This window comes from Corapipo altera, unplaced genomic scaffold (assembly GCF_003945725.1).
Source record: "Corapipo altera isolate COAL_440 unplaced genomic scaffold, ASM394572v1 68, whole genome shotgun sequence".
Classification (NCBI taxonomy): domain Eukaryota; kingdom Metazoa; phylum Chordata; class Aves; order Passeriformes; family Pipridae; genus Corapipo; species Corapipo altera.
The window spans coordinates 160,362-180,275 of NW_020884919.1; the positions used below are offsets into that span (position 1 = coordinate 160,362).

The window sequence follows — 19,914 nt, forward strand, 5'->3', positions numbered from 1 at the left end:
CGCCGGGAACCGCCGGGAACCTCACACCGACCCGGGCGGCAGCGCCGTGTGCGGCTCGGGGACGGCGGGGCGGGGAGCGGCGCTGAGGGCGGTGAGGGGCGGGAAGGGCGGTGAGGGGCGTTGGCTGAGGGGCAGTGAGCGGCCGTGAGGGCCGTCAGGGTGGTGAGGGGCGGTGAGGGAGTGGCGGTGAGGGCTGAGGGCAGTGAGGGGCGTTGACTGAGGGGCAGTGATCAGCCGTGAGGGGCGGTGAGGGTGGTGAAGGGCAGTGAGGACGGTGAGGGGAGTGAGGGGTGGTGACTTTTAAAATTATTGCTGGAGATTCAAAGGTCTTGATTCAGTGAGGTAAATCTTCCCCTCTTCAATCATTAGTACCTACTTGAGACAGAAGCAAAAAACGGCATTCACATGCCCTCGTTAAAAAAAACAACCAGTGACTTTAACAAAGATTGACGTTTTACACAACAAAGGCAATAAAATTTTTTTTTTTTCTATCTGTTTTAAGGCCCTAACATATCATCATAAGCAGTTTGAGTCTTCTGGTCATTACATACTAACAAAGACCTTGTTTTTTCTACATCAGTTATCAAAATTACTCTCCTTCCCTTTTTTCTTAAGAATCTGCTCAAAACTTGTAAACATTAAAAATACCTCACAATACTTCCTATTTCTACATTACTTTTGACTTCACTATACTATTTCTATATTATTTTATGATTTTACCATCTTTTATTACTAATGCATTACTCATATAATCCACATTCAAAGATCTTTATCTTGGTGCTCCTGCTGCCTATACCTTACTGAAATTGTATTTTTGGCTAAGATACAATAGCTTACATATTGATCACCTATCATGTCATAAATACAGGAGAGAAACAGCATGAGCAGGAAGGATTTAAGTGCCAAGAAAGGACAGCAACAAAGCTGCTGGGCAAAGCCACATTAACGTTATAAAGCATGGTCAGTAGGTTTTCCAAATCCTTTGGATTACAAAGGCTGAACTTCGTTAGTTTGAACAGGACATATGAAAGATCCAATTAATTTATTATAAAATTCTTTAGTAATTTAAGCAAGTCTCCTTGCATTTCAGTGTACAAAACTGACTTAAGTACTGATTATTGCCCTGGGTGCTTAAAGAAGCAGCTTAATCTGTAGGCAATAACACAAAACTGTATGGTGATACTCACAAGCTCTTGTTGTTAACGTAGGAGAAAGAACCCCTTAGAATCAGAGACAGTTTCAAAACACTCTCAGTGCTGCAAAAAACACATGCAGCCCACCAGTGAGAGGCTTTACTCTGAAATCCAGCCCAGGGCACTGTTAGACACAGAGATTTCTCTCTGCTGTGAGAAGTTACATAGCAAAAAAAAAGGTCAAACCCCCCTTTGTTTCCAGGCCTGTAAAAACTTACTGTCACACTCCAAAACTACAACAATGTAGCCTTTAACAAACCCGTCAAACTTAGGAGTTATACTACTTAACCTGTATAAATGTTTCACAGAATTTGTTGAAAAAAAAGCCACCTGTCATAACGTCTTAATTCTGACGTATTTAATCACTTCAGCCAAAAGCTCCAATTTTGTCATTCAGAAAATGTAGCCTGAATTTCATTGTTCTTTGAAAAGCTGTGATACGAAATTAACTCTTTGGCCACAATGAAGGCTTGTTGTCTTCAGCAGCACCATAATTTCACCCTTCATTAATACAGAATGTCCATAAAATGACATTTGTGTTAAACATATATTTGCAACATATATTTTTATCATCAATGACAAAATTTTACACCAATGAGAATGGCATCCAAAACTGCTGTGAACTGAGAAACTTCCATTATTTTTCTTTGTTGCTTAATATAGAAAATACACATCATTAGTTGTGGTAGGTTTCAGGTAAAAATTTCCCAGCACTGGTGGCTCAAGCAGCTTATTCATGTGTGATTGTACAACATTTCCCTTCTATGAATTAAAAACGTGAAAGAGAAGAGTGAGTAAGAAACTGGTAGGGATTAACAGCATGTCAACCACCTTCATGGGTAACTTCTGTTGGCTTGGATTTTTGGAGCAGGAAAAGTGAAAGGACATCCAGTCTAAACCAGATCTATCTGATATTTAATTCTGTGTGTATGAGGCAGGAAATAGCTTTGCAATGCAGCAATTTCCTCCCTAGAAAAGCAACTTACTTTGCAAATATTAAAGATAGTAGTGCTGCATGTCTCTGCCCATAAGCATTTAGCCTGAAGTGCATGATGGCAATTTTGATTGGGGAAATAAATTCTTTCAGATAAAATGATCTGCAGGAGTGATAACAAAAGAAGCCTATCCTGAAGGACTTGGTCAGTAGTAAGGGATTTTCATATTCATGTCACTCTGCCTCAGCAGAAAAATACTGATTTTCCAGTTTATTTACCTGAGCTGTTTGGATTGGAGAGGTGAAGTTTCATTACTTACCACAGAAGGCAGTCATGTAACACAGCTTTGGTGTGCTGCCTAAAGCATTAGTAATGACAAGGTTTAGTGCCATTGTACATCTGTTCCAGGAATTCCTGGGAAAAGCATGGGAACTTGGTTTAAATGAGAAATCATAAGTTCACGTTGTGGATTTCTTACAATATTAAATACAGTTTCCAATTTCTTTTTTATTTTTCTTCTGCTCTCTTGACTTCAATACCTCTGTCACTGGTTACTGTCTTTAAACCAGAAGCTGTTGTGAATGGAAACGATATCTACCCAGTACTTGTTGGAGCACCTTGTTCTTGACAGGCAGCCCTTGGCACTGCCTCAGCAATGCCACAGCACCAGGTGAGATTTGTAAGCCTGATTTTATGTAATGCTTTCATTTATTAGAAATTATTAGACTGGTTTGTCTGGGTGAGAAGAATGAGTGAGAGAACCATCCTTCTGTGACCATGGGATAGTGCAGCTGAAATCTTTTGCTGTTCCTGCCACCCTCAGTCCCATTTCCTGATCACATAAATGTCAGACTTCGGAGGTGTTCGCCTGATGCTGGGGATAGATTTCTTTTAATGGTAGTAGTCTGTGAATGGCTGAATTAAGAATGGAATTTATATTATAATGGTTCTGCGTATTTTCAGAATGTGTTTTCTTCCACCTAGGCAGATGTAGGGAAGCCTGGGGGCAGATACAGGATTTTAACTGTAATAAAGAGACAAAAGTCAAAGGAAATTTTCCTGAGTGGTGCTTTCAGTGCTCTGGAACTCTTCATCTTTCCTGAAAATTCCTCCTTTAGAATCCACATTCTACAGGCAGGTTATTACCTGATTGCAAAGTTTGAGAAGTCACTTGGCAGGATCAAGAATCAACATGCTCCCAAGCAGACTGTCTGATCTAATCTGGCTAACAGCTATTAGCATAATTATACACCAGGCATAGTCCACATCTAAACCAGCACTCAGCACAAAGACATATGGAATACCTTCCTCGTGTGTCATGTTTGAATTCAGCTCTCTCTGTCGTTAAAAATCTATTGCTCATGACTCTGCAGTATTTGCCCTTATCCATCTTATCTCTGGTATTGCTTGTTTTCAAACGTCAGAATTACTAGATTGTGGCTACTGGTATAAACTGATAGGAATTTTACATCTGGTAATTGAATGCTGTTTTCTTAAGTTCAGTGACAGACAGGCAATACCTTTTTCAATTGAATCAACAGAGCTGGATTTAGATGCTGCAGGAGCCTGATGGAGACAACAGAAATTCTGGTGCAGGTATATGGCTTATTTTTATATTCTGGTGCAGGCATATGGCTTGTTTTTTATTAACACATGCTTTAATTCCACCTCCCTAGGTTTTATTTTCTGCTCATAGTAGTTCAGCACAAAATTTATGCTGTTAGAACATTATTGTTAAGTGTCTAAAGCATGGACAAGACCAATTAGTGAAGGCAGCCATATTGTCAGTGGGTTTGTATTGATATAATTGTTCACTAGTGCTTATATTATGTGTCTGACGAAATCTGTAGGATTTACATCTGTAAAACTTACCTGTTTCTTGTAGGAGACCTGACAAGTTCAAGACCTGGTTCTGATCTGGATGCCAGTTGTTTCACAGAGTGCAAGAGACAAAGAATTGTCAAGGCACTGCATGATGGCGCTGAAAGGTAAAGGGTAATATCATTAAGGAGAAGAACCTTACCGGATAATTTTAGTTATAGAATCAAATTTTTTTTCACAGAAGGACTAAAAAGATATACCTTTGTCATCATGTGTTCTATCCACCTAAGTGTCCTTGTTTAAAAAAGTATCACTGGGTAATGGAATAAGTGAATCAATTCTAAAGAATTAAATTGCAGCACCCTGAGCTGCATGGAAACATTGCACAGATCTCATGATTTCTGTCATATCATAACAGCAGCATTTGTTTCCTCAAAGTTAAACACGAGAATCCCCTGCGTTTTGTTCCTGTTTATCATGGCTTTAAACCTTCACCTTCAGAAAAGAGTCAAATGGTGGGCAGCAAAGGAAAGAAAAATATCTTTTAGTATCTTGCAGTTGTACGTGTTGTGTGCTGTTGAACTCCTCAGAGCTGGCCAGCTCCAATCACTTCTCATCTGTCGATTTTTTCTACACAAGCACAGAAAAGCAACTTTTTATGTCAGAGTGATGAGCCACTAGAGGCACATGACAGTCAGAACTTCATAGTGGACCTGTTTGTGAACAAGAAATGTACCTTTTTCTTGGGGGGGTTATAAGTTGGCACTTACTCCAGTATAGCAGCTCCCTGAAAGAGCCGTGATGGCGGGACACTCCTTGGAGGGATGTCAGTGAGCTGGAAAAGGTGTTTGGAAGGGCTGTGAGCAGCACCTCACATTTCAGCTGACAAGGTAACTTGCCCACCTTCATGCTGTGGGGGCAGTCCCCTATCTTTAGGTATTGTGTAGGAGTTCAATCAACTCTTCATGTGGTTTGAGCAGAAAGAAATGCTTTGAACGTAGAACCAGACCCTTAGTCTGACGGATGAGTGCCGGTGTTCAACAACTGAATGGGCAGGTACATAGGATGGTGTAACTGTTGCATTCTCCTTTTAAAACTCCATAAAGTATTCATGTTCCCACGCTTGTCCTCACATCCCCCTGTAGAGCTGAGATGTGATTAGTTCCTCAATTTTCTTTTTCAGTTTCACTCTCTGCATTTTTTTTCAAACAGACGAGAAGCTGTTGTCTTCATTGTTTGCATGAGCCATGTCACTGGAGATTTAGAGTGCAGAGTCAGACCATGCTCATTGGCAACATCCTTTAGCACACAACATCATCATTCTTTGAATTATTACGTCCTTTTGCTATAGGGAAAGAGACTATTTTGAAACATTTGCAGTGTCAGAGTTCACAGGGGAAGAGCAAATGCTTAGTCCTTAGCAGGACCCATTTCAATAGAAGTAGTGACTCTGCCGTGTCAGCCAAACCTGGAGCTGTTCTGCTTACCTGCTCTCGTGTCACTGGTGCCATCAGGATACTGGAACACTGGGAACCCAAGGGAAGTGCAGTGATGGGGAGCAATAATGGTGGTTACAGACAGTATAGAGGTAACAGATGGTTCAGAACCAGGAGAGCTTGTGATTTAGGTACTTAAATAATCAAACATTTTTATTGGAAAGAAACCCAAGCAGAATGTAGTCAAAATGGAGATTGTAATTTCTATGACAGCAAGATGACCTTCATTTCCTTGGGGAGAAGAAAGGGAGGAGTTGAGTGATGGAAAGAAAACAGGCTTCAGTTCTGAAGTACCTTGGATTGCCCATATCAAAAATAAAAACAGGAATCCCAGTAGGAAGGTGCAGGATTTAGCACTTTGGGCTGCCAGCCTGACACATTTCCACTGGAGAGAGCTGGGGAAATGGCCTAAATGCTTTGATATATTTAACCTGCTGAAAAACATACAATTAGAATTCATGTTCATGGTATTTGTTTCTGAATATCACACACAGAAAATAATAAGAAAAAAATGAACAGGGAACAGCTTTCCATGGATGAGACTTCCATATTTATTGTTATTCCATGTGCATAGAAAATGGCAGTGAAGTTCCTTATGAAATAGGCAGGGAATGGGAGAGGTGTGGATGTACTGGACCGGACTTTGTGCTTCGAAATTACACTATTCATTTTTTAAAGTTTGGGCTTTTTTTCTCTGGTATTTCTTTTTGTGCACTATGTTTCAGATTCCTTTTCCAATGACACACTGCATTACAAATGGATGGCACTTGAGAGCGAGGTGGCGCTTCCATATTTACACGCACGCAGAATGTACACGACGCAGCAGCATACAGTCCTGACATTTAGTAATAGCAAGGAAACAGGGGCAGCCGGCGGAGGTTTTCTGTACAAACTATCAGACCAAGACTTTTATTCACATAAAAAAAAATCAGCTTTAATTTGCTCTGACCTACACACTTTCCAAATTCATTGTACTCAATTCTCAAACCTTTCATCACGTCGCCCACACCCTCACCAGACTACAGGAGCTACAAGTAATGATACCTAACACCTAAACAGAGCAAAACCGTCCCTGCCAGTTTTCCTCCTGACAATTCCTCTCTCAAAAAAACCCCAAAACAAATCTTCCTTGTTCCTTCTTGTCTTTCACTTTCTCATTTCATAACCAAAGCCACTCGGGGCCGTTCCAGTCCTTCTCGAGCCAGACAAGAGCCACGCTGGGTTGTTCTCTCTGGTGCTACACCCAGGAGTCAGGGGAGCCCGGGTACTGTTCTGCTCGGTAAGAAGATCGTCTGGTGGAATAAAAGTCTACATAATTGGTGGTTGATTTCAGTCCATACTGTGTTGTGTAATCTGAAGCAGCAGGAAAGTGAACTCGGTCGTCGAAGTAGGGGTCCTCGTAGCTGTGTGGGGACTGCAGGTACAACCGGTAGGCATCGTAGTTTTTCCTGGTGGTATCTTCTTGGCTGTAGTATAATTGCTGATGCTGCTGGCAAAATGATAGAAAAATAAGCTTTCAAGGTATAATCAACAGAGAAAATACTTGTTTCTCAAACTCACACACATTGTAAAGAACCTTTCCCAAGTGCAGCTCTACCAGTGACAGTAACACAGGTCTCAAACCTCCATGAAATGTACCCAAGGAAGTGGTACATTTCCCTGCATGTCTCCTCCCACATCCCTGGGAAGGGAGCACAACTTCAGAGCGCAGGTGTAGGAGGCACAGAACCTGACCATACCCACCAACCCCCCCAAAGCCCAAATCAAATCAGAGCAGAGGTCTCAGACCCTGCCGTGAGAACTGAGCAGGCACAGCAGCCCCGGGGCTGGGACAGGGCAGTGCCCAGAGCCACAGCCCCCTGCTGAGCCTGGGCCCTGCTGAGCCTGGGCCCTGCTGAGCCTGGGCAGCTCCGGGCTCACCTGCAGCCGGCGGTTCTGTTCTCTCGCTGGTGAGGAATAGGAACTGATGTAAATTGGGGAAGCTTTGCTGGAACCTGGCAGAAAACAGTTTAAGGATAAACTTCAGTCTTTATTCTTCCACCTTGTAAGTCTATTGGCTTCTATTTTGCCTATTATGTAGCACCCAAACAATTAAATCTGCAGATTTTAGCATCTACTAATGATATAATGTAATAACAGAATAAAGGCAAATGTTGTCCCTCAGCAGCAGTTACAGTGAAGCCAAGAGGCTTTTTTATGTTGCTGGTTTTTGTTTTACAGATTCATAATGTTTAAAACAAGGCATTTCCTTCTCCTTAGAGACAATCATCTACTGGTGTGCAACTTGTGTCACATAATGAGAAGGAAAAGGGATATCAGAGAAAAGATTCTGATCTTTTGGTATAATTTAGTAATATAATGTTATAATATACAACTGCACGTTATAATTTATAACATCATCATATGATGTGAATAAAACAATTTTCTGTAATAGTACTTGAAATAAAAATAAGAATTCCAACCACCTCTCACCTCCCAATATGCAAAGGGATCTACTCTGGTCCCAGTGCAGTTTTACAGAGATCAGCAGAGCCAGGTGCCACCCTGCCCTGTGCCACAGCACCAAATACAACCAGTGGAAATGGGAAGCAACAGTTGGTACAACCAGCCCACTACTGAAGTGCCTGTGACTGAACTCCTCCCCCAGGGAGCCTTTCCCCAGTGCGGTTCCCACTCCCAGCTGGTCCCTTACCAGTGTAGATGTCCTTATGTGCCATGACATCGCCCTGGCTACTGTAATACTGCAGAGAGGGGTGTGTCCTGTCGTACTCCGGCCGGGGCTCCCTGATCCCCAGCAGAGCCGGGGACGAGGACGTGCTGCCAACTGGTGGGAAAAGACAGGTTCTCAGAAGAAACAGACGCCTTTCACACACCCAACCTTCCTCACCCCTTCCTGCCATGAGGGTTCACAACTTGGGAGGTGGGAAAGGACAGAACAGTCACAGCTGTTCCTGGGTGAACCACCCTGGTGACAACTTCCACTGCCTCCCCTTGGCCTTGTCAAGCAGGAAAGCAACACTTCCTATGAGGAGTTTTTACTAAGTTGTCTTTGAAGTACAACAGCCTCTCAATATCATGTTAGAGCTGCTCATCTACTTCCTACTTGCCATTAAAAGAACTGGAGTAACACAGTTGTTCTGCTGGTGTATCCGGGGAGAGAAAGTGCCCAGATAGGAATGTGACAGTCGGGATCGGAATCTCCTTTTACACTTGGGTAGAATCCAGTCAGTTCCCTGAGCCTACGCCGTACTTGCTTCCTTGGTGGTTGAGAGGAACTCTGGCATAAAAGACACTATAGTTTACTTCTTGGAGGAAAATAAATCCCTCGTGGAGCCCTTGTTTTTCAAGTCAACCATGTCATGAAGGAATGTGTGAGGGCTGTTACTTTTATGTAAAGAAGTAGTTGAACAAGAGTATTGTAGGAACTAGCCACTGATTTTAGCAGCCATGGTAGGTGGGTATTTCTCTGTATTAACAGAGATCTGCTCTAGAGAGCCTTGAGAAGAGTAAATTGGACAAAATAAAATGCGAAAGGAAGACAAAATAGAAGGCTTCAGGTAGGTTTTGTACCAGCCCTCGGGAAGATGTAAATAGCACTGAAGGCGCTAAAGGAACAAAGGCGAGAAATAAACGAGGAGGAGTCAGAAAAGTAACATTTTTGTATTTGGTTGCTCATCCTAATGGGACATGACATAGTTGGGAATGAGAACGGGCTCCTCGCTGTGGGTCTGTCGCTGTTTCTGCTGTCAGGTACCCACGTCCACGGTGCCCACACAGCGCAGGGGGAGCAGCTCTGGAGGGGGCAGTGGTTGGCACCAACGTCCAGCTGTGCACGCTGAGGATCTCACTGTGCAGGAACAGCCCAGGAACACCCAGAGCACCTGAAGTACTTGGCTCAAGCACCAAGGGGAGACAGCCTGACCTCCATGTTTTAGATGGAATTAGTAGCAACCAGAGAGGCTCTTTGAGTTAAAAACATGGAAAGCAGGTCCCCTTCACCCTCCCTGACTGACCTGACTGCATGACAGGTGACATCTGCTGATTGCCTGTGGATAGAGAAGGGTGGGATTTGAATCTCTCTCTCTCCAGTGTTGATACTGGTGTAATAAAGTGACTTTGATTCCACCCATCCTGTGGAGTGGCAAAAAGAAAAAAAATCAGAATAAATGGTGAGTTATAAATAAACGAGGAGTTTTTGTGGCACCATTTTCCCATGTAGGCTGATTCTGTCCTTTACCTTTTTGTAAATGCTCCGGAGGTCTCGGTACTGCCACAGCGTGTTCAGGACCTGGGCCGCTGCCTTGACAACCTTCAGTGAGGACCTGGGCAAGGGAAGAGTGTTGCAGTGAGAGAAAGCCACTGAATTCCACTGCAGAAGAACAGTGTTCTGAGCTCCATAACAGCCCCACCCTGCTGCTGTGGGGCCAGGCCGGCCCTGCACCACCAGTGTGAGCATGGCCCAGCCTGGAGATCAACCCCACAGCCACTGCCCTCTCCAGCCTGGAATGTTCCCTTCAGGTCACCCACACGAGAAACACAGAGACAGGGGTTGAAATGGCTACTGTCAGTGTCTGCAAGAATAAAAATCACTAAAGAAACATTCTGTGAAGTGCATTCCATAAAAATGGAGACTTCAGACTTTAAATCACTGTACAAAACTCCTAATAGTAGAAAAAGAATAAAAAATAAAAGAGAGCTGCTATTAAAAGTCTCCAAGCATCCTCACAGTGAGTCTGTGTTCTCAGTTCTGTGCTGCACTGCTGGAAACTTTGGTTGGGAAAACACTTTTTCACTCAAGAGCAAGACAAGGAAAGTTGCTGCAGCTATTATTAAAAATAAAACCAGGGTATCTTTTCATAGAGAAATGGAGTAAGGTGGGAATGGTACTGCAGTAGTGACCAGACATTAAATGCCACAGCATGGACATCTGTGGTAAACATATGCCTCTGTCTGTCACTGGATTCATCCAAATACAGTTTTTGGAAGAAAACACTGAAAAAATGCAGTTGATCAAGTTAATCACTGAGTAGATACGTATGTTTACAAGATCTTAAATTTGCTTAGTTTAAACTTCATTGCCTCACAAATGTAAGTGCAGGTGCAACTTCACACATTGCCCCACAGAGCAGTCAGGTCAGAACGGATCACTGCACCCACACCTGCAGCTGGAATGAGCCTTGTCCCTTGGACATGGAAAGTGATATAAACTGGGAATCCTCAAAACAGCCTAGCTCCTGGTGAGACAGACCGTGCTAAAACCTGGTGTGGTTAATTCACACTGACCCACGTCTCTGAGAAGAGATCCCTTCCTCTCCTTTACCATCTGATCCAATCTGGGAACAGCACACAGGGCTGGCTGTACCACCAGCGCCCCACTACCCATGGGAGGACAGGTGACAGCCTGGTCTGTGTAGGAGCCCTGCTGAGATGGAGCACAGTGACACTGAGCACAGCCCACAGCTATGGGGTCCCTGGGGCCTCCTGCTGCCCCACCCCACAGCTATGGGGTCCCTGGGGCCTCCTGCTGCCCCACCACAGGCTCCTGTTCCTTGGCTGTCCTGCTCTCACAGGCTTCATTCCCTCTACACCACCACGATGCCAGCACAGAACTCAGCTCACAGCCCCTGGAGCCCAGGGCTGGCACAGTGGGCAGAGCCAGCCCCCCTCAGCCAGCACTGGCCTGGCAATGCTGTTCCAGGGGATCCCCCCGGCCACGTTCTCTTTCCACTGACCAAAGGGCTGCACCAGATACAGTGAACAGCTGCTGGAAACATCCTGACAAAGGTGCCCACACAGTGTGACTTGGAAAAGCTCCAAGTATTCTACTAATCTTGTAGGTGTTTAAGAGAGGGCAGTTTAACTCATTCACCCTGAAGAGGCCCCACGACCATGCTTACTCTGGGCAGCTGTAGAAGCCTCCAGAAGCCTTGGATGGAGAACACCCTGCAGAGCACAGTGGCACCGGCTGCCCCCTCCCTCCCAGTGTCATTCCAACCGTCAGCTCCTCAGACCCAGACTGCAAAAGCAGATCTTTTTTTCACTCAAAAAAAATTTTCCGCATTCTTAAGCATTTAAAACGGAAACAGAGCCAGTTCAGGGATGAGAGCTGCAGCCACTCGCCTGTCCCCTCTCCCCTTGGTGATGTTGACCAGCTTCTCGATGCCGCCGGTGTCGGCGAGGGCCTTGGCGTTCTCCATGTTCTTGCTGGTGACCTCGTGCAGGGCGCAGCAGATGGCGGCCACCGTCTCGTCCGACAGCACGCTCGGCCCGTTCCCGCCCGGCAGCCGGTTCACCAGGTCCCGCATCGCGTATTTACCTGCAAACCCCCAGAGAAACGGGTCAAGCCCACGGGCTGGGACTGCAGGCTGGAAATGGCACAGAACGGCAGCTGAGGGCAGGGAGCAGCAGCACAGGGTCCAACCCTGCCAAGAATCCACATTTTACACAGGGTCAAGAGAGATCAAAGATCAATTTTTGAATTTTTTTTTTCCTTTTAGCTTAGAAGTGTGAGAAGCTGAATTTTGCATTAAAACGGGAGTATTTGTAAAAAAGGATTATTTGGAGAAAGCAGAATAGTTCAAGGAAAAACGTTTGGCTACTTGACAGAGGTGAACATTCCTCAGCTTCATCTGTGGGAGGGTTAAAGGAATCTTTACATTAACTGGGAATTCTTTCTTTTGGATGTTCTTTCTGCCTTATTTGTTACCTGTCAGAGCTCAGCTCTGTCAGACTCCAGCTGCTGACTGATGCCAGGGATAAGCTGCAGACAAGGGACAGAACTAAAAATAAGGTTTGGTTTTTCCCTGTTTAGCTGTTAATTGAATGATTGATTGATTTTATTGAAGATGTGTATTTGTACATAACAGTGAATGATGAAGAAGCTTTGCAGAAAGCCATTCACTATGTGTTTGTGTAATGTGCATGAGGAGAAAAAAATACCCAAAAAGGAAATCTGCAGGCAAAAGGAAACCCCCTGGAAAACCATCCCCACAATGCTGTCTGCAGCAGCACCCTAGCAGTGCCACTCCTTTAGCAAGCTCACCCACATGCTGCATATCCCAACATATATTGTTATTTGCTGGAGTCCTCATCTCTCACTTCCTTCAGTGTGACCACGGGAGCCCATTGCTCCTGCCCCACACAGGCAGAGAAGCTCCTAAAGAGGATTTCTAGCACAGGTGATGTGTTTTATACAGAGATCAGATTCAGAGTGTATCTGGAAGCCAGAAATTCTTTCAGTTACAGCTTTGACTGGGAGAGGGAATAGGTGGAGGAATGTTCCTAAACTGAAAAGTTCTGCCAGGAATGGAAGAAACGTCCTGACAAGAGAGTATCACCTGAGTCTGACCCACACAGGGCTGGTGCTGCAGAACAGGAGTCTCTCTTTAGTAACTCCCCGTGTGTGCAATGCCTGTACTGCAGGAAAACATGCTCTGAACATCCCAGATGGAGAAGCTTCAGAAACAGATAATAAAGTTCTGTCCACCTGCATTTCTCTTTTTGAGAATAACGATCCTCCTATCTGTATAAACAGTTGTTATATCCCTGTCCCACAAGTCTACACACAGCAAATGCTTCTGAAACAAAAAAGAGACTTTTTTACATCATGCCATGTGTTAGCAGGGTTCACTGAAGCCACAACAGCCTGAGGCTGGGGCACGTTCAACAGTAACAGACTGAGGTTCCTCATCAAGGCAGGAAAGATGTTGTTTGAGGTGTTTTTAATGCTAGATGAGAAAGGCACAGATGAATGCTTAAAGCGTTAAATATCAGAATTGACAAGTGAGAAACAGAAAGTTCTTCTAGCAAGCAGCCCTGTTGATGACTTAGTTCAACAAAGGCACACGTACTGCAATATATCTGGGTTTTCCTGGACATACTTTACCAGAAGAGGATTTCTTCCCTCTCTCTCTGTGCAATACTGTTAAACAAAGCACTGCTGCACTGGCACCAGAGCTGCCCCACCCCTGAGAGCATGTGAGGGACCCAAACCCCCCAAAAAGGTGGGTGCTGAGCTCCAAGGAAGCTGAGCTACGTTTCCATCCCATTTGGCACTGAGGGTTTCCTGTCCAGTTGGGCTGAGCTGAGGTGACTCCCATCCATCAAAGGTGGCCAGTGGCAAACTAATATGGCAACACTGCTCTGAAAAGCTGCTGCTGTCACAAGGATTCATCTCTGTGACACAGTAACATGCACTGTGCTGTTCCCATCAGTGCAAGCTCACCCCTGGCTTTCCCCCCAGGGCCATGGTGGTGCTGGTGCTCTCCCCAGGGCGGTCTGCACGTACCGATGAGCTCCTTGTTCCGCACGTCCAACGCCATGTTCCTCAGGGCAGTTGCCACAGAGGACACCACTCTGTCATTGTCCATCCTCAGCAGCTCCACGAGGATGGGCAGCCCCTTCTCCTTCCTGACGGCGGCGCGGATGTAGGCTGCGAACTGACAGAGAGCCCCGTCACCCCAGAGCCCCCAGAGCCCCAGACCACCCCTGGCTGCACCGCCGTTCTCGGGCAGGGCTGGGGACACGGCCCACAAAAGATGACATGTTCAGTGTGTGCTTTTTCTGGGATTATAAAGAGCTGTCTCTCTGCCATTTTTCACTCATTCCTCTTACAAAACACTGCTTAAAAAAAAGATAAAATACCTGAATAGATGACAAACACTGAAAAGGGAACAGAGAGGTCTGGGTTTTGTTTGTTAGGTTTTGGGGGTTTTTTAAGACCAGTTTTATATTGGTCAAACTTAAAAAGGCTTAGCTGGCTTGCTGCAAGCAAAGGAAGCAGCTTATGTTTGCTGGGTTTTTTACTGTCTCCATGACAAAAACATGACATCAATAAAGTGTTCTCATGTGCTGCTTTTGTAGCATATTGTATGCAATGGTCAGAATGTATGGAAATAAATAATGAAATAGGGAAAAAAGCAAATTTTTTTGTGCTGGTCTTATTTCAACAGCACCTTCCCACCAGAACTCAGAGCTAGAAGACACCAGAAGATTATTTTGACCCACTATGTGCTGGAAGGAAGCCTCTTCTGTTTATTTAAAACAAATGGTACCAATTTCAAGGCCAGTTTCCATATGGCTCTTCCTGCTCCCTCCCCTTTCCACAGCTTTTCACTGTGGAAACATGACTGCAGCACATGAGCACTAATGCACAGACCAGAGGGGAACGCTCAGGTGCACGTGAGAAAATTGCATATTCCCCCCAAACACACTCCAAGATCCTATTAGAAAAAGCAACCAGAGTACAAGGAGAGGAAGAGGAGGAAGAATTCCCATACCTTCCAGTTGCCTGCAGAGAGGTTCTGGAGAGATCCTGCAGAGCCCTCCAGAGTGGCTGGGTTGGAGCTCTCTGCCAGAAGTGTCAGGTACGGCTTCACCACCGATGGGTGCCAGAGCATCTCCACCCCTTTAGGAGACTTGGAAAATCCTGGGATAGGGCCAACTCCATCCCACTGAGAAAGGAACACAGGTTTGTAACCACACAAAACCTCCATTTTTATTCAGCATAGTATCATTTTCATCAAGATACGTCCTCCCCCCCGTGAGCCAAACCCCATCTGAGGCAGGACAAGGAAAACACAAACCTGATCCTCCTGGGAAGTTTTTTTTTTCTTCTTTTTTTTTTTCCCCCAGCAGCTTGGCTCCGAGTCTTTGCTGGGTGACTCCTTTCCCAGCAAGTCATCCAGCTCATTGATTCCCAGCAGCCGTGCCTGGGGCACCTCCAGCTCCAGGCGGTAGGAAAGGTTCCTCAGGGTGCACACACAGTTCTCCACTGTCTGAACCAAATCAGAGAGATGCCTTGTCACCAGTTCTTTCTCACACAGAGACAAACCAAACCAAACCAGTCCAGCAGAGGTGAAAAGGTGCTGGGAGCACAAGCTCTAAATTCTAATGCTGGGCTCTGGGCAGTGCTTGGGCTGTTTCTCTGGGAAAACTGCAATCTCTCTTAAATCTGACAATACTTATAACAGTGGTCTCTGCTATAGTGGCTTATTCTTTAGTATTCCGAAAATGAAAAGCACAAGAGCTTATTATTATTTTATTGAGGCACGACTTCTGCAGCACAGCTGCAAATGAGAAGTGATGCTGTGCTGTGCAGCTGAGGTTGGCTGTGCCTCAGCAACCAGGGCAGGGGAGTGATGCCAGTTGAGCTACGGACACCACAGTGCTCAGCTGAGCCACACAAAGCCCAGAGATCCCAGCAGACAGTTCAGCACCATCACACCTGTAGGTGAGCCGTGCACACACCTTGCTGTCGTAGTCCGAGGTGTTCACACAGGTGTGGATCACGTAGAGCAGCGAATCCACCAGCCCCTCGCAGGACCTCATCTGCTTCCGCGCCTCCTCCCCGGCGGAGCTCAGGTTCCTGAGGGTTGGAATAACCAAGGAACATGGTGTAGGCAAGGACAGACAACCATTTATTAGACAGTTTGCAGAAGGTGTTGATGTAGCTGATTGGTAATTCATCGGTCAGTAACTCTTAGTGACTAACTTGGTCATTTTCGTATTTTTTAACAGAAAAAAAGAAGAACAATTGGAAAAGCTGCCTAAATTATGGAATTTTGCAATTTATAGAATAAAACAACTCTTCTGTTTTTAAAACTACAGTATGAAAAGGACCTGGACAACATGACTAGTCTTTAAAAGGGAGTCTTCTAGAAGAGCAAATACCTCAGGCATCCTGTTGTATTGCGCAGAACCAGGGAAGTCTGGAATTTAATTTTATGATCATCGTCAAAGGAGGAGCTGTTCCATCCCGAGTGGGGCACTATCACAGTGTTTGTCAGCGTGGACAGAGCGTCTCTAATGATTGTCATCTTCACAGCATCACACGAAGACAAGTTCCAGAGAACCCCTTAGAAGAGATTTCCATTGCAGTAAAGTCAGCAGGCACTTGGCAAACAAACATGAAGCAACATTCAAACTTAAAAGACATCACTTTAAATATGTGGTGTGATTCTAGAGCAGGCAGAACTTGGAAAGCCATAATCCAAAAAGGAGGAAAGCAACATGGAACAGCAGAGGAGGGTATTAGGGTTTTTCCAATGATAAGAATGGCCTGCCCTGACATTCCTGCTCCCTCGCACTGTACGCCAGGAAATCAGGTACTGAAGAGCAGAGTGGATGTAAGAAATTTTCTTCCTGGAAACAACAGCAACAAGTCCAGAGCATGTTCCATTGACCCACCAGCCATATGGAACTGCCATCCATCTTTTATCCTTGGGCACATGGTTCCCTGCCCTGCACAATCTCTGTATGTTACATCCAGATACATAAGTCACCAGCAGAACTGTATATGCAAACAATATGCTAAACACAGCATTGAATCCTCTTTTTCATCATAAAACACAGCATAAAGTTCATCCAAAGTCTCACCAGATACTGATCTTACTCAAAATACTTCCCTCACACACAGTATTTTCCTGACTGTGCAGTTGCATGACCATGCACACTTGGCAAACCTGGCCAGCAGCAGCTCCTCAACAGCCCCTCAACAGCTGCCCAAACCACTTGGGTTCCCCTTTGACTAGATCTTGAACATCCATTTCTTCAGAAATAAATTAGGAGGGGACCAGACAGCAAATGCTACAGGAGTTCACAAAAATGAAAGTTTATAAGACAGCAAAAGTTTTTAATACAGCCACACAAAAATAAGAAAGACAAATCTTTGCATGAGACACCTCGTTGTCTTCTCTTGAGGGGGGCTAAGAGAAGCCCCTCTAATTAAGGGGCTCCATGGGAGAATACAGACATGAGGAGATTTACTGATTGATTTTGTCTTGATTTCTGGTTACAGGCAGCTGAAGTTCCTCCTGTGTCCCACAGGGGTTCCTAGAGCTCCTGCTCTCGGGGTTCAGCTCACACACAAGGGTAGTGCAGCCCTGCTACAGAGCTGGCTAAAGAGTGGATGTAAAAGGCACTTCCACAGAAATGGCACCTGCAAAATTAGTCCTGTAAGACAATTTTCTGGATATGATTAAACTATGTACAAAACTACTCCCTAAAGAAAAACGACCTACCAACAATGAATGCTGCACATTTTAAAGTGCTCGGGGATTCTTCATACTTTTAATACCACCACAGACCCATTTTAGAGCCATGTTAAAAGTATTATTTATGATTCTTAGCTGCAGCTCCTGTACAGCAAGACTTCAGTAACAAAAGAGAATTGATTATCAACTGGGAAATTAAAATGTAATTTAAAGAAAAGTACCCTCTGAAGTTGTGGTGCTGGGTTTTATCACAAAAATTCCTCCAAGAAGCCCATTACACTTGTGCAAATATTATCTTCTCCATGGGGATTAGCCTGGGAGCAAATCATGGGAGTCCCACTGAGTACCCAAGGCCAAACCTGCCCAGAGGCTGGACTCACACAGAGGCAGATCAGTTGAGTGATTAATGATTTATTTACTTGAGTTCAGTATGTGAAGGCAAAAGCTCCCCCAGGACCCTCTGTCTCTTAATTTGGGAGAAGCCTTCAGCTGCTCACCCTGAAGCAGAGCTGTGTGTTACACAGCCCTTCAGCCTTCACCTTAAAATGAGGACACAACCCGATTATTTCTAGGTTCTTATTTTAAGATAATTGGGACCAAATTTAGTGCTTATTACAAATAAACCTGGAAGGTAAAGGCAGTTATAATCTGGGAGGTTTCCATTCAAAGACAAGGAAAGTGGTATTAGGAGCTGGTGGAATGCTGTATTAAGGTAACAGATTACAGGGTAATTTGGGATGCCTCTTTGTTCCTCATGATTGTGGAGGTACACTTAAAAACAAGTATTTAGCTGTTATGGAATCATCTGCCCAAGTCCAAAGAGACAGCCTGAGACCGTAGGTAGAGGGGAAGTTTCCCAGAAGCTATTTTTCAACAGCCATTAACTGTGACTTCCATCACTGTGTAAGAGTGAACAACCCTCACACAAACAGCTCTGGACCAAGGACTGCTGAGGCCATTTACCCATCTCAGCAGATCCCTGCTGGCCCCAGCACCTCTGCATGTGGAAGGAGAGGAGTTTCTGCTCCCTGCTTAGGTGATACTCGAGTGTGTGTCAATCCAAGTGCCGGCTCCAGCTGCCCCGTGTCTGCCTGACAGCCACGTCAGGAAAATCACACACACTGTGAGTGCTTGGCACTGCCTGGGGGAGGGAGGAGCCTCAGAGGAAGGACATGGTCCAGGAGGGATCCAGCTCACCTGTTACCAGCTCCTTGACCTCGGCATCGACCGACTTCCGCAGCAGCCGCAGGAGGGCCGGGATCCCTCCCACGTTCTTCATGGCTATTTTGTTCTCGTCAGTAGACTTCCCATAAACCAGGTTCCTCAGTGCACCACAGGCATTCTTCTGAACCTCCAGCACTCTGTGATCCAGGAGATCTACCAGGTGCTTGATTCCTCCCAGCCTACAGACCTGGAAAGTAGAATGTCGGGACCATCAGCACCCACTGATCTCACCCATCTCACTCCACAGATGTAAAAGCCTTTTGTTTTTATGGGAACTGTACATCCCATTCCACTTCCAGAGGAAACAGCTGCTAAACCTTCCTGACTTGACTGTTACATGGGACTGAAATTCCTGGGAAGCCCCCCACCATTGCAAAGACTGAGGGGCATTTTCAGTCACTTGCTGTGTTCAGAGAGTTGTTACTGCTTTAATTGTTTCCCAGCAATGCACTTTTTAAAGTAATTTCCTATATCTCAGAAAATTTTTTTAGGGAATATTAGAATAAGTGCTGATTATCACAGTGATTGTCACCAGAACATCAAAACCACCACTACCTCTTCATCTGCCTCCCAGCAATAGTGAATTATGTTGGGCTACCTTCTTATAAAAGTTGCACCAGCATTTTATTAACATAAACAACATTTATACTGAAAAGAACAGATAACACACACACACAGGATATGAATGAAAAAGGAAATTCCTTCAGACCAACAGCTCACAGCTGCTCTGCAAAAACAGCAGCTCTTCAAGTGCAAAGTTTCTAGAAATTTCAACAATACTCTTAATATTCACCCAGATGTATCCCTCCCCCACATCATAGTTACATAAACACTGTCCTCTACATATTTCTAGGATTAGACTCCTTTTCTTTGCCTGACAGATCACTCATTCCCTATGATGCCTTAAAACACTGATCAAAAACAGTGAAAGCCTTCTAGAGCTCCTGGTTGTTCTAGTCTCCAGTCATCACCTGATTACACAAAGCCAGGCTCTGGCAAACAAACTTTACAGTTCTGCTGGATTACACGACTTTGAGGTAAAAGATTTCCATAGAATTCCCACGCAGCTCTTATGATAGGAAAAATTTGTGTTTGTGTATGTGTGTAACTACACACCTGCAGGTACTGCAATATTAGCATGCATGTGGCACACCCAGAAACACGAGGTCACAAACAACATGTTGAGCTGAAACTCTCGAGCAGAGGTGAGGCCTGGTGTGCTTGCCCCGTGCCAGGGGCACAGGCAGCACAT

At 44.9% G+C, this 19,914-nt stretch overlaps 1 protein-coding gene and 1 long non-coding RNA gene across 9 annotated transcripts in view; one reads left to right on the forward strand and one right to left on the reverse strand.

Annotated features, from left to right (window-relative positions):
* The window catches only part of PKP4 (plakophilin 4), a 57,026-nt gene that overhangs the window by 5,281 nt on the left and 31,831 nt on the right, over positions 1-19,914 (reverse strand). Inside the window, exons 10-21 of one of the 7 annotated variants that reach the window (XM_027656220.1) lie at positions 18,636-18,849; positions 16,117-16,300; positions 15,694-15,811; positions 15,030-15,221; positions 14,724-14,897; positions 13,733-13,883; positions 11,566-11,761; positions 9,683-9,767; positions 9,459-9,576; positions 4,001-4,109; positions 2,448-2,542; positions 1,675-1,694 (exon numbers count right to left, since the gene is read on the reverse strand). In XM_027656220.1, the coding sequence (XP_027512021.1) occupies positions 1,690-1,694; positions 2,448-2,542; positions 4,001-4,109; positions 9,459-9,576; positions 9,683-9,767; positions 11,566-11,761; positions 13,733-13,883; positions 14,724-14,897; positions 15,030-15,221; positions 15,694-15,811; positions 16,117-16,300; positions 18,636-18,849 (1,641 nt within the window). In that variant the 3' untranslated portion in view covers positions 1,675-1,689. The other 6 variants (XM_027656223.1, XM_027656218.1, XM_027656219.1 and 3 more) reach the window with 6 other exon arrangements.
* LOC113953255 lies at positions 219-5,844 on the forward strand. Of its 2 annotated transcripts, XR_003529810.1 has the most exons (4): positions 219-255; positions 2,698-2,807; positions 3,627-3,724; positions 4,014-5,844. It is a non-coding gene; the product is annotated as an uncharacterized LOC113953255 (long non-coding RNA). The 2 variants fall into 2 exon arrangements; XR_003529809.1 differs by lacking the exon at positions 219-255 and having other exon boundaries at positions 2,460-2,807.